Here is a 13,849-nt window from a genome sequence, read left to right on the forward strand (position 1 = left end):
CTGTGTCCCCATCTTTGGCAGGCGGATTCTTAACCACTGCACCACCAGGGAAGTCCCGGAGGGTCAGGCTTTCTAAGGCACCTGGAGGTCCCGTCCACACAGGTATTGTTTCCGATGTCCTCTGGCACAGACCAGGAAGATGCCTGGCCTCCATCACTATTCTACCGTTTGTTCCATGAACACTGCTGGATATCTGCTGGGTGCCAGGCCCGGGGCTCCCCACACTCGTGTCTCAGATAACGTGCTTGGGACTTCAAGAGGCCCAGGGCGGTAGAAGGAAGAGCTACTAGAGTTACTGGTCCTGCCTCTTCCTTGCTTTACACTATGAATATTCTCTTCCATTCAACAAATATACATTAGACACTGTGTGGGTTGAACTGTGCCCTCCTAAAAGATACGTTGAAGTACTAACCCCTCGTATCTGTGAATGTGACCTTATTTGGAAATAGGGTCTTTGTGGATGAAATCAAGTTAAGATGAGGTCATGCTGGAGAAGGTGGGCCCCTAATCCAATATAAGTGGTGTCCTTATAGGAAGAGGAAAATGCCATGCAAAGACACATATACGCATGGACAACGCCTTATGAGGACAGAGACAGGTTGGAGTGACACAGCCGCAAGGTGAGGAGCACCAGGATTGACAGCCACCACCGGAAGCAGGAAGAGGAAAGGAAGGTTTCTACCCAGAGTCTCAGAGGAGCTTGGCTCTGCCAACACCTTGACTTCAGACTTCCAGCCTCCAGGACTGGGTCAGAATAAATTTCTGTTGTCTTAAGCAGCCCAGCTTGTGGTACTTTGCTATAGCAGCCCTAGGAAACTAACACAGGCACCTACTATGTGCTGGGTATTGTGCTGGGCGCGCGCGCGCGTGTGTGTGTGTGTGTGTGTGTGTGTGTGTGTGTGGAAGGGGATGGGCATAGCAGAGGGCAAGGAAGATGTGCTCTGTCCTCTTTCATTCAGTCATTCCACTACAAATTTTATTGAGCAGTTCCTCTGTGTGCCAGACATTGTACTAGGGGCCGGGATGTGGTATTGAAAGAAATAGACCAAATCCCTCCTTCAGGACTTCCCTGGTGGCGCAGTGGTTAAGAATCCGCCTGCCAATGCAGGGGACACAGATTCGATCCCTGGTCCGGGAAGATCCCACATGCCGCGGAGCAACTAAGCCCATGCGCCACAACTACTGAGCCTGCGCTCTAGAGCCCGCGATCCACAACTGCTGAGCCTGCATGCCACAACTACTGAAGCCCGTGTGCCTAGAACCCGTGCTCCACAATGAGAAGCTGCCGCAATGAGAAGCCTACGCACCACAACGAAGAGTAGCCCCCGCTCGCCGCAACTAGAGGAAACCCACACACAGCAACGAAGACCCAATGCAGCCAAAAACAAAACAGCAACAAAAAATCCCTCCTTCAAAGACTTTACATTCTAGTGAGGAGAGGCAGATAGGAGCATATAATAAATAACAACAATAATAAATAATATGTTAAATGGTGAAAAGTGCAATGGAGATAAATACAGTAGGGAAGAGACTTAGACATATGGCAGGGGTTGTAGATTTAAATAGAGTGGAGGAAGCCTTGAGAAGGTGACATTTAAACTAGTACCCTGGTTTTCAACCCTGGCTGCGTATTAGAATCACCAGGGACGATTATAATAAAACAAAACAGAACAGAACAGAACAAAACCAATCAATAGCAGATCCCCACCCCAGGCCGATGAAGTCAGAATCTCTGGGGATGGGGTTCCGGGACTTCTCCATATAAAAGCTCCAGGGGGATTCTGATTGACACCAGCTCTGAGAACCACTGGTCTAGCAGATGAAAGCTGCAGTGGAGAAAGTGCTCTCCTAGGCCCAGCCAGGTCCCTGCGGAGAAGGAGAAGGGTTGCAGGCCTGCCCATGTCCACACGTGGCAGGCAGAGGCCATCCTGGCTGAGTGGCTAGGTGAGCTCAGGCAGCTGCAGGGCTCAGGACTCAGTGAAGCGAGGCCCCCGAGCCCTGGTCCACACACGTCTGCCTAGTGCTTCTAGGGGCGGCCCGTTCTTTTCCTCCTTCCCTCTTCTTGGCTTGGGTCACCCTGCCCAGTAGCGTTCCTGCCTCTGCCGGGTTTGGGGATTTTTTTCCTTCCCACCGTGGAGGGGTCTAATCAGCCCCCAAAGCCAGGCTTCTACTCTGTAGCCTGGGACCCAGTATGGAACAGCTGCTGGGCCTGGCGCCTGCCGGCTTTGCATTCAAAATACTGACACTTATTAAAGATGTTCTTGACTCTGGAGCAGCTGATCTTGACCCCAACTCCCCTTGGCTTTGATTATCTAAGAGTTACAGAAGAATTTCCAGAGCAACTATGTCGTGGTGCTTTCACATAGACCAGCAGAGACCTTTCTCTTCTTCCCGGGTGGGGTGGGGCTCCTGAGAGACTGAGAGCCAGGGAGGTGGCTGGTGGTCTGGGCTAGGAGTCTGAACTTCCTTGGGGAGCAGGGGTCAGCGTCTGGAGCAGGGCCGCTTCCCTTCACGTGCTTCTCTCTCACCAGTGTGGATGTCCACAGACTCCCCCAGGCGGGGTGCTGAGCCTGTCTGCCAGACACCAGGCATCAAAGCCTGATGGGGGCTCCGGCTCCCTTTCATCTTCTGAGCCTCTGCCCGGTGGCTGCCACTGTGGAGCAGCTTGTCTGATTTCTGAGTCCTGTGGGCTGACAGTCTCTCCTCTCTGCTCCTCCTCCTCCTTACCTTTTCTTCCGTCCCCCTCATTTGTCTCCTCTCTTGCCAGCTCCCCCATTTCTCCCACCCTCTTTGGCTTTCCTCCTGCACTTGTCCGCTGGTCTGGACTGGGATCAGGGTGGCCGGAGGAGCCTCGAAGCCAGGAAATAGCACTGGGCTCGGGGCCTGGGGTCTGCCCTCTTGTACTTTTCTTGTACTTGCCTAGCCCAAGCCCGAGATGCACTACCAGTCCCCCTCGTGTAAGCTGGTGCAGAGCGTGTCCCCTCATGCTGGAGTCCTGTACTTGCCCGCCCACGGCAGCCCACACCTGTCCCTCCCCCTCCGTCTGCGCCGTATACCATATGCCAGACCAGTGAACTGTGCTTTTTACTCATTTAAGATGACTATGGGGCCAACAGACAGCATAGTATTTATTGGCTGAACTCCTGGATTGTGGACCCACACAAGCCTGTGTGGCCTTGGGCAGGTGACTCGACCTCTCTGTGCCTCAGTTTTCTTACCTCAAAAAGGATTCCAACCTCAAAGGGTGGCTGTGAGGCTTAAATGAGTTCATACATGTAAAGTGCTTAGAACAATGTCCAACTATTTTAAAATGTAGGTGTTATTATTATCCAGGTTTGGTGAGACCAGCAGATCAGGAGACAGCTGCCATTGCAAAGATAGTTTGTTACTCACAGGTCCCGAGAGGAGAGGATGCGTTACGCCATGGGCTGGGGGGTACCCGGGGAAGCACAGGGGTCAGTGAGGAGGCAGCATGAGGGGAAACGTGGGCAAGAGCCTCTGTTGTGGTTTCTGCAGGAAGGAATGAATGAGGCAGGGTAAGCAGGCTTGGGATTGGCTGGTTTGAATAATGTCGGTGGGCTCTGAGGCATAGGACCGTCCGAGTCACCTGGCACTTGTCCCTGAGGTGAGTAGGGCAGGGGAGTGGTGGGCCGGGTGTGGGAACCTGACTGGGGTGAGAGGCTCTGGACTCCAAGGTGAGTGGTTGACCATCTCTAGGAACTGGCTGGCCTGGGAGAGGCAGGCTCCCCAGGTCAGGAAGACCCCGGATGTCAGACAGCAGAATGAAAAGATATGCTTAACGCATGAACACACATTTTCCAAATAAAATGACAAGGCATGTTTAGTTGTACTCTCTAATTTGAAGCGGCTGTCGGTCTGGAGCCCCGGGAGCCGCGTGGATCAGAGGACAGAGCAGAGGCCGTGGGGAAGAGCCCCCAAACTACCATCCGTCGCTCTTCCCCAAGGCTCCTCATCTTGGGATGGGGACACCAGGCCCTCCTTCAGGGCTGCCTGGAGGGCTCAGTGAGGTGGCAGGTCGGAAACCCTAGTCCCCGTGCCCAGCCACCAGGAGCATCTCAGCCCACAAGAGTTACTACATTTCTGTGTCCATTTTAAGAAAAAACTCTTGGGCCCCTTACACATTCTGGCCCTGGGGCCTCACCTCTGGTAGTCTGTTCTGAAAGAAAAGGAAGACACGTTCAATCTCGGGAACAGACAGAAGATCACAGTGTGCAATGCAGGGACCAGCGGGTGCACCTGAGGGCCCCGGGGATGAGGCCGAAGGAGCTGGCAGGACAAGTTGGGGGGCTTCCAGGGACGCTTATTGGCTGTGTCTTCCTCTCCCTCCTCCCTGGGCCTCTTTATTCTGTCTCTTCTAGAGGACTCCCTCGGTATGGAGGGCCTGGGGTTGGATGCCCTGTGTATGGGTTTGGGAAGTGAGACCTCTGTATGGCCGCCATTAGGGCCTGAAACACTTTCCAGACAAGATGAACAAAGACCCTTCTCCTGGACCCAGCTACCTTGAGGGGGGCTGCTCAGGAGTCAAACGGGGGGCAGCCCTGAGAGGTGGCTGAGGGTGAGGGGAGCAGGCCCTGTTTGCATGGCCTCAGGCAGATGTACACCCCCAGGCCTCATACGCCTCCGCCCCCCTTTCCTCCCGGGTGGGAGTGAGGGTGCAGGGAGATACAGAAAGGAGGGCTGGCCCGGCATTTCCCTACCAGCTGGGAGAGGCCACCAGTGTCAGCTCTCTCTCTCTCTCCCTTCCCCAGCAGCCGTTTGGAGCTCCCAGGACTCTTGCTGGCTGGCGGCCCTCCTAAGGCAGAGGGTGGCCCCAGCCGTGTCCCCCTGACCTTTCTTCCTCACGGAGGTCTTCCCCACTGTCTCTCTAGCATCCTGTTTGCTGACATCGAGGGCTTCACCAGCCTGGCGTCCCAGTGCACTGCCCAGGAGCTTGTCATGACCCTCAACGAGCTCTTCGCCCGCTTCGACAAGCTGGCTGCAGTGAGTCACCTTGCCCACTGCCCTGGGGACCCCGTGTGCCTGAGCCGGGGCCGGAAGGGTGGCCTGATCTGGGCTGCCTGGGGTAGGGTGCTGCGGAGTCCGCCATCGGGAACTGGGGAGGCAGGGCCGTTCAGGCTGTGGCTGCGTGTCCTCACGCCTCACATCAGCCCCGCCGCACACTCAGAGATGCTCACGGTGTCACCGGTCACAAGGGAGCAAGCCCTCCATCAGTGGAAAGGGGTGGTGAGGCCTGTAGGAAATGCTGCCCTGACCCCGGAATTTGTGGAATTTGTGTTTGGAGGAGCGAATTCGGAGCCACAGAGCCACTTTGCTGATGAGGGTGGCCAGAGTGATAAATAAATAAATAAATGAGTCTGAATCTCAACTGGCCTGCAGACAGCTGTGTGTCACCCAAGAGACTTTTGAAAAGAGGACTCTCCCACATTGGGACAGATTGGAAGTGACCCCCCCGGGCATGGAGTGGTGAAGGACACACGTTCGTTAGTCCCTGTTTATACTCTGCCGTCCTTTCCCAGCCTTTGTGGCTCTGAGTGATGCTCTGTGCCTTTGGAGAGTCCTGTGTCGGGGCCCACTTACTGCAATGTCCTCTGAGAGGTGGATACGTCCCCTGGGCCGTCACAGGACACCAGGCAGATCATGGATGAGAGGCGGTGCCAAGGGCCTCCGAGAGCATTGATGGTGGGCCTCACACCTCACTGATTTTATCACCGAATGTGGGCGAGGTGAACGGGGACATGCTCGGCCCTTGGCTTTTGGAAGGGCCTTAAAGGAGAGTCCAGGGCACACAGATACTTGGGTCCCAGCATACCGGCTTCACGAAATAACCTTTGGGAAGCAGACTTGGACAGCTCAGAATTGGTGATTAATGACAGTCCATCTCAATCCCAGTTATGCATCGGTTGCGGCCTGTGGGGTGACCCTGCAGCGGGCGGGTGCTTCCGCTCTGTGGCTGTCTTAGCACGCACGTGCTTGCTGGCTTAGCAGAACTATCTTGGATAAAAATCTCAGGCTGGGGGTCAGGCAAGCTTTGGTTAAATCTCACTTCTGCTTCAGTCTTTTCATAAAAGGAGAGTCATAAAACTGTTAGTAGAACCCTAGGCCAAGAGTTGGAGCGTGTCCCAGGGCTGGGAGTGGGGTGGGCCCCTCACTCTCAGCTCGGGGCCTCTCACACTGACGAGTCTGACCCATTTGCTGCCACATTGGACCAGCTGTATTCTTCTTGGGCCTCAGCTGTGGCCATAAAAGTGAGTTCCTGAGCCTGGGGTGGCTGGAATGCTTCTCCAGGGCGGCTCAGCCTGTCCTCCGTCCCCCACGGCTCCCGATAAGCCTGTCCCCAGGCTGGGGCCACACCTCATGCCGGCACTGGGTCTGTGCTCGCTGCCCTAAAAGGCAAGTTATTCCAGGCATGGGGTGAATCTGTTTGCTTCCTGTATCTTTCCCTCCCACTTCTCTTTCCTACTATTTTTAATTTTTAAAATTAATTTGCTTTCCAGGAGAATCACTGTTTACGTATTAAGATCCTGGGAGATTGTTATTACTGCGTCTCAGGGCTGCCTGAAGCCAGGGCTGACCATGCCCACTGCTGCGTGGAGATGGGCATGGACATGATTGAGGCCATCTCGTAAGTGCCCGTCTCCAGGGTGACTGCCCGCCTTTGGGGACACTGTCCATCTCCAGGGGGACCGCCCGTCTGCAGGGGGACTGTCCCATAGCCCGAGTAACTGACTCATGTTGAACTGATGGAAGCAGGGAAATAGTGGGACAAAGCCACCTCCCAAGGACCCTGGCCACACCGGAGGGTTGATTCACACCTCCAGGCTCTGAGCCTTCTCCTGGGCTCGTGGGCTCACAGCAGCCTGGGAAGCTCTGCACAGAGGGACATGTCCTGGAAGAAGGGAGGGCTTTGCAGACTCCAGGGCAGCAGGAGGTGTGGAGCCACCCCTCCAGGAAAGGAGGGCTGGCTGACAGCTGTGCTGTACCCTGTGCCGTGGCAGGGCCTTGCACTCCAGGCCCCGTGTCTTCTCACAACCACCCAGCCAGGGTTAGAAGTCACCGGTCCCATTTCTTCACAGATGAGAAAGGTTGGGCTCACAGAGGCTAAGCGGTTCCCCAGGGTAACAGTGCTGTGCAGGTGGATGCAGACACAGGTGTTCCCGTTTAAGAAAATCCATCCTCCCTGGGAGCAATAGCAGCGAGGATCTTTGGCCGATTCTTGGTCACTGCTGACCACAGAAGGAACCCCAGTCATTAAGCAACATAGACAATACAAGCTTACAGGTCAGCCAAGGGAGTAGGCCAGAGATTGCATCCAGGTTCCAAAACTGTGAGCTTTAGAAGTAGACTGGGTGGGGCAAAGGAAAAGCCACAGTGGGCAAGGTCAGAGGTCAGAGTAACTGGCCCAGAAGGTGGCCGGGTCCAGCCCGTTTGGCTCAGTCCCTTTCGGCAGTGTTTGCCAAGTGCCCCTGTGTGCCCGGCCTAGACAGGGGGTCCCTTGCCCGGAAGCACAGAGCCTGTTGAGGGGCCAGGACTCCCGTTGCTCTGATACCAGGCATGCCCAGTGGACACCATCAGGTAAGAGAGGCAAACTGCGGTGGGAGCGCCCGGGGAGGTGGGCAGTTGATTTCACTGGGAGGACCCAGAAAGGCTTCATGAAGAAGGTGGCCTTGGAGTGAAGCCAAAAAGGTAGAATGAGAGATATCAACCTAAGCAAGTGGTCAGAGGCCCTGTGGATGGAAGGCACAGCTCCAGCAGAGGTATTTGCAGAGTTGATCCCAGGATGAGAGAAATAGATGGATGACATAAATATTCCCTGTGGTAGGTGTCAGCCTCTCGGTGGTGGGGTGGGGTGAGAGCTGGAGTCCACATGGTGGTCCTGCCCGCCAGGCCAAGTCGGACTACCGGCCCCTTGGCTGGCTGAGTGGGTCCATCCCCAGGGAGCCAAGGAGGGCCCAGGTCCCTAAGAAGTGCACACTGTGAACCTCCCCCCAGAGTGCCGGCTCCTTCTTCCACAGACCCCGGGCCCCAGACGCATACCCAGGGCTGTAGAGCTTCCACCCCTCTCCCCCTCCTACAGGCGTCCCACCCCGAATACGTGTGGGCTGCATGTGATGGGGTTGGTGCTGTCTTCTAGCACGTGGAGCACCCCTGGTCCCCTGCACCTGCCCCAGCTCTCCTTCTTTCCTAGGCAGGGCCTATGTTCTCTTTTTCTCCATTATCCTGCTAATGTCAAAGAAGCAGCAATGTGGGTAAATCCAAGAATTATATGAATGGGGTTTGGAGTGACTATAACTTTCCTGTCGACTCAAATCGGCACTAACGTGCACCTGCATTTTCAGAACACAACTTAATTATTGACTGAGGGTAGTTAGTGCTGGCTCAGGTGCCCTTGCTGGGAAGAAGCAGTGGGCCTGGGATGTAGTGTGAGGCACTGCGCCACCTTGCGGGAAAGCTGGGAAGCAACGCCTCTCCCAACCCTCAGCCCCTGAGCCCCAGGGCCCAGCCCTGCCCTTCAGGATGCACAGTCTCAGACTCTGGATTTGGACTGGCTTGGAGAGAAATGACTCTCTGACCCCTACACCTTCTCACGCACCCTGACCTCTCTGCACCTGGCCCTGACCCCCCTCCCGGCCTTACCCCTACTCCATCCCCAGGCTGGTCCGGGAGGTGACAGGTGTCAACGTGAACATGCGTGTGGGAATCCACAGCGGGCGAGTGCACTGTGGCGTCCTTGGCCTCAGGAAGTGGCAGTTCGACGTCTGGTCTAACGACGTCACGCTAGCCAACCACATGGAGGCTGGAGGCAAGGCGGGGTGAGTGAGTGAGGGCAGCTTCCCGCCCGGCCCACCCAGGTGGCTGTCATAGGGAAAGGGCTAGGGTGGGCAGGACCGGGTAGCCGCAGCCCTGGGGTTGGCAGAATTTAGGTGGAATTCCTCTAGTAACCAAGCACTGACGCCACACATGGCAACTTGTAGGGAGCGTGGCCCCAGTCTTCACCCAGAAAATATTTACACAGAACCTGGCGGCCTGTCGTGAGACGCAGGGGGTCAGGGTAGGCTTCTAGAGGAGGGGGAACCCCTGGATAATTCCGGGGGTGGCCAGGAGGTGGAAGGTCAGCTGGCCCGGCAGACGGGGGGCGGGGTGGGGACAGGTGAGGAAGGTGAGGGTCGGGGGAGCTGCCAGGCTGAGGACGGGCACAGGCAGAGGAAAATACAGTACTTCCAGGGAATGCAGGTAGAGCAGATGGCCTTTTAGGAACCAGTGGGAGAAACGGTGCCTGTGTTAAGGACGTGCATGCCAGGCTGGGGAATTTGGACACAATCCTGCAGTCAGCAGGAGCCACTGCTGGCTTCTGAGCAGGTTTGCAAAGTTTGTGCGACCACAGGCCGTGCTCTCCCTGCAGGCCGATGTGTTACGTCACTGTAATAACATGATGCTGATGTGATGCGGTGTGGTCTCGGTGAACATGAGCTGGGGAGGGGCCCACCGTGCCATCTTGATAAGTTTGGAGGGATACAGTCTATTGAGAGGTAGGGGTTAGCATTTGAGCCAGGGGGCCCTGGGATTCGAATGATGACTGAGTTGGTTACAGTTTGGTTCTGCATGGGAGCAGGGGCTCTGAATTCACGTCTGCTGCCCTCCTCTCCCTGCTTCCCCCCCTACCCGTAGACGCATCCACATCACCAAGGCCACACTCAACTACCTGAACGGCGACTACGAAGTGGAGCCGGGCGGTGGGGGCGAGCGCAACGCCTACCTCAAAGAGCACAGTATCGAGACCTTCCTCATCCTGCGCTGCACCCAGAAGCGGGTCCGGGGACCGAGGGCTGGGGTGGTGGTGGGGGGAGTGGGAGGGCGTCATTCTTTGGGGAGGAATGTTTCTTAGCCTGCTGCTTCCTTCTCCTCTTACTCTTTCCTTGAGGCAAGTCCTGAATTTATTATGCAGTCGTGGTTCCTGCATCTCAGGAAGGACATGAGAGCTACAGAGGCTTTGCAAAGGCTGGTGGCAAAGAGGGGAGGTTTTCATTTTGCTTCTGTTGCAGAAAAAGCAACAGACCTCAGATCAGTTAGTAACAATACAGCAGAAGGCCACGAGATGGAAAAGAAGCATCAGGGAACTCTGTGTATACCACGTCCTTTATTTCCATCTCGTTCCTTGTCTGTTGCTTAATCTAGGTGGATCTCGCTCTCTCTCTGCCTGTACTTCTATAACTCTGTTTCTTGAAACTCTGTCTTTTCCCCTCTTGCACTTTCCAGTCTTTTTTCTTCCTTCTTTAGTCTCAGCTCACACTTGCCAAAATATAAAACTGAATTATTAGCAGACTTCAGTGTTCTATTTTTAATAGTGTCACGTTCCATGTTAATTTTTAAAGCAAACGAGGAGAACATTTTGTATTTTACATTTTTCCTTAGATTAAAATACCTTTTACTTATAAATCTTTCAATTGAATTTATCTATTGGTCAGAGCCCTTTGATAGAGAAAAGCTTCCCCGTTTCTTTCCTAAGGAATTAGACTGAAGACAAAATTAAGCTGCAAGAAAAGTTCAGAGAAAGTCTCGGAGACAGCAAAAGTAGATTTTTCCAGGTGGGCAGAGCTCTTTGAGGCAGGTGTCCACCCTGAGAGGGACATCAGAGGGACACCTCACCCTCCACAGAAGCACATCCCAGCACACAGGACCTGGCTACAGGGTGCCTCTGAGGGAGCGGTATCAGGCCCTGCTCCGGACATCCGGAAAGAGGGATGGGAGGATTTAGGTACTCTGGGGAAAGCACTTAGTGGCTTAATTGACATTTTAAAGCATTTGCTTGTTGTTTGGCTCGAGTATAAATGAACCAAAATGCTCCCAGGCCCCCTCCCACACTCCTCCTCTCTGCTGGGCCCACAGCGCCTCTAGCCTCACCCTCCTGCCCCGCCCAGGCTGAAGGGTTACCCTCTGCCCTGGGTTCTCTGGGTCTTGATTTTTCTAGCTTGACAAGTGGTTCAGAAAAGATGAAATGTAGACAAAAAAGGACACACACACCCCTCCAGCCCTGACCCAGAGCAGTGTCTGCTGAAGCAGGCTGTGTGTCCCCTCCCCTCTGCCTCTGATCTGACCTGCTCCCTTCCCAGGCTCAGGGAGGGAGTTGAAGGGAAGGCCACACAGGTACCCCCAGGGCCTCTCCAGCCCTCCACCTCGAGCTCATTTGGATGGATGGACAGATAGGTTGTGGTCGGCACATGGAGAACTGGCTGAGGCCCCGTTGGTGTATTTGTGCAATGCGCGTCAGCCCTTGAATCTCACGTTCTAATGACCCAAACCTCCAGAAGCTGCAGGGCCTGTCCTACTACCCGCTCTGCTAGAACATGCCTGTTTTGGGGTGGAAATTGGAATCTCATGTTTCCTCTCTGTCCATCACCCCCCAAGCACTTTCAGACCCAGGCTCTGCCCACATCTAAAATTCTATGTCAGCGACAGATGTCCCCGTGCCCCTTGGCTTTGTAACAAGACAAACCTCGTCATCCTGTTCTGCTGCTCCCACCTGAGGCCCCCAGCTCCCAGCCAGGGCTGGCGTTGGGGAGTTTGGAGGGATTTAGGATGCTTTCTTGGGTGAGCTTTAGGATCTTAGCAGACCTCAGGGCTCCAGGCTGTGCAGAGAAGGGAGGGAAGCACTGCCTTCACCCCTACCCGGCCAGGCACCTGGGAGGAATGAGAAACTCCCTACCTGGGCTCACGTGATGGGCCCTGCCCACAGGCTGATGCATCTATGTTGCTCTCCCAGAAAGAAGAGAAGGCCATGATTGCCAAGATGAATCGCCAGAGAACCAACTCGATCGGGCACAACCCACCACACTGGGGAGCCGAGCGCCCCTTCTACAACCACCTGGGTGGCAACCAGGTGTCCAAGGAGATGAAACGGATGGTGAGTAGCTGGCAGGGCAGTGTGTGGACCACACTCTCCAGGGCTAGGGCCTTCTGTGGGTGTGAGGACTGGGCCAGGCCCCTCCTGTTACCCAGGGAATCTGGAGAGCCACAGAAGGAATCATTGGAAGGGAGCTCACCCTGACTTTGGACCTGGAGACAGAGCACCTAACTTCCAGCCCTGGGCTTTCTCCGTGGGCACCACCATCTCTTGGCATGCTGGATTTGGCTTTGGAGCAGAGCAGTGAAGCCCCTTCTTCCCTCCCCCTTGGCAGACCTTGCTGGTGTAGGCTGGAAGCAGACCCATCTGGCTGGACTCAGGGTCCAAACAGAGCCTCCAGGGCCTCTTGGCACTGTCTGGGGAGCCCCAGGGAGTTGGGCAGGCACAGGCTTGTCAGATACCTTCCAGCATCTGTTGCATTTCCCAGGCAGTTGAAACACATCTTCTGGCCCGGTCGCTCAGAAACCATCCCAGTGCTTTTTGGCAAGTGCCTGGTGATGGTCTTTTTGCCCTCTGTGCTGAGAAACGCCCTGCTAATTCCAGTCTTCCTGTGGGAGCATGCAGGCTGAGTGAGCAGAGGCCGTGGTAGGGGTGCTGCCTCCATCTCCAGGGACCCTGCTGGCCTCAGAGGACAGACACCCTCAGCCACCCCTGCACACAGCAGGGATGGGCTAATTCAGGATGCCCTGCCTGGGTTCTATCAGTAATGCTAGAAAGAAGACTTCAGAGCGTGCGGAGAAGTGCATCCGAGCACACTCCTCAGGTCAAGGGCAGCCTGGTACCCAGGCAGGAGTTGCCCACTCTGAGAGAGGGATGGGTGAGGAAGCCGTGTGTGTGTGTGTGTGTGTGTGTGTGTGTGTGTGTGTGTGTGTGTCCACTGAGTTCCCACAGATCCAGGTAGAGGAATGGGGGGCATGCCGACACTAGGATCCCCACGTTGGGGGCCTGTGGATCAGACTGGGTTTAAGCTGCAGCAGCAGGGATTAGAGAGAGACTCCATGGGAGTCCAGCTGAGTCGGCAGACAGATCCAGGGGTCTGAGGGAGGGGACAGGCTAGGGACCAGTCATTCTGCTCCTTGCCAGCTAGCAAATAGCAGATGACAAAGGTTTAAGGAGAGTGTACAGAAGAAAAAAGTGAATTGAATCAAGATCACCATTTTAACTTTTGGTGGTAAAGAAACAACTCGCAGGACACCAAGGTCCCTAAGCGACGAAGAGTGGGAAAGGTCAGCCTTGCCCCAGGGCTTTGAACTTAGACGTGCCAGGCCTGGTCGGTGCCACCCAGGGCTCCAGGCACCACTCCCGCTCCCTCCAGGCCCCTCCCCAAAGCAAAGAGCAGTTGCTGGATCCCCCCTGTTCTCACCCCAGTTCTTGAATCATCTCCTGTGGACTCCTGTACCCACGTGACCAGGACGGCCAAGAGGTGAGAGAGGGAGTGAGAGGAAAGGAGGGAGACTGAGAGCAGGATGCAAGGAGGGAGGCTCTCATCCAGGTGGGAGGAAAGAGAAGGACAGGGGAGCAGGAAGACCAGAGAGGGAGGACAAAGAGGGTAAGAGGGAGATGGTGGGGGGGGGGCAGGAGATGAGGGAGAGCAGGGAATAAAAAGATGGGGCAGGACAGAGGTGGAGAGGAGGAACCACCAGCAGGCAAGAAAGGTGCCTGCTGGTACGTTCTCTGTTTAAAATCTTTGGAAAGCTTTTTTCTTTAGCGATATTTGGTGTAGGTGGACTCTTTAGGTATTTCAGAGTCTCCAAGGGGGCAGTTTGGACTATAAGCACCGATTTGGCAGACATTAATCATTGTTAGGACAAGAAACCTTGGAAGAATTAGCAGAAGGGCTGTAATTGGGGAAACAGTCTCAGGGGAGACTGGCTGTCGGAAAGGCTCCTCCGTGGTGTTGGTTGCTTCGCCCATTGGGGAGGGAATGGA

At 55.2% G+C, this 13,849-nt stretch overlaps 1 protein-coding gene across 2 annotated transcripts in view; it reads left to right on the forward strand.

Moving 5' to 3' along the window:
• Positions 1 to 13,849, forward strand: part of ADCY5 (adenylate cyclase 5) — a 157,077-nt gene that overhangs the window by 101,177 nt on the left and 42,051 nt on the right. For both annotated transcript variants that reach the window (XM_067034428.1, XM_059064339.2), the window contains 5 exons: positions 4,890 to 5,001; positions 6,516 to 6,643; positions 8,673 to 8,831; positions 9,688 to 9,829; positions 11,780 to 11,920. In XM_067034428.1, coding sequence (XP_066890529.1) covers positions 4,890 to 5,001; positions 6,516 to 6,643; positions 8,673 to 8,831; positions 9,688 to 9,829; positions 11,780 to 11,920 — 682 coding nt within the window. The remainder of the gene's footprint in view (positions 1 to 4,889; positions 5,002 to 6,515; positions 6,644 to 8,672; positions 8,832 to 9,687; positions 9,830 to 11,779; positions 11,921 to 13,849) is intronic.

This window comes from Kogia breviceps, chromosome 5 (genome assembly GCF_026419965.1).
Source record: "Kogia breviceps isolate mKogBre1 chromosome 5, mKogBre1 haplotype 1, whole genome shotgun sequence".
Classification (NCBI taxonomy): domain Eukaryota; kingdom Metazoa; phylum Chordata; class Mammalia; order Artiodactyla; family Physeteridae; genus Kogia; species Kogia breviceps.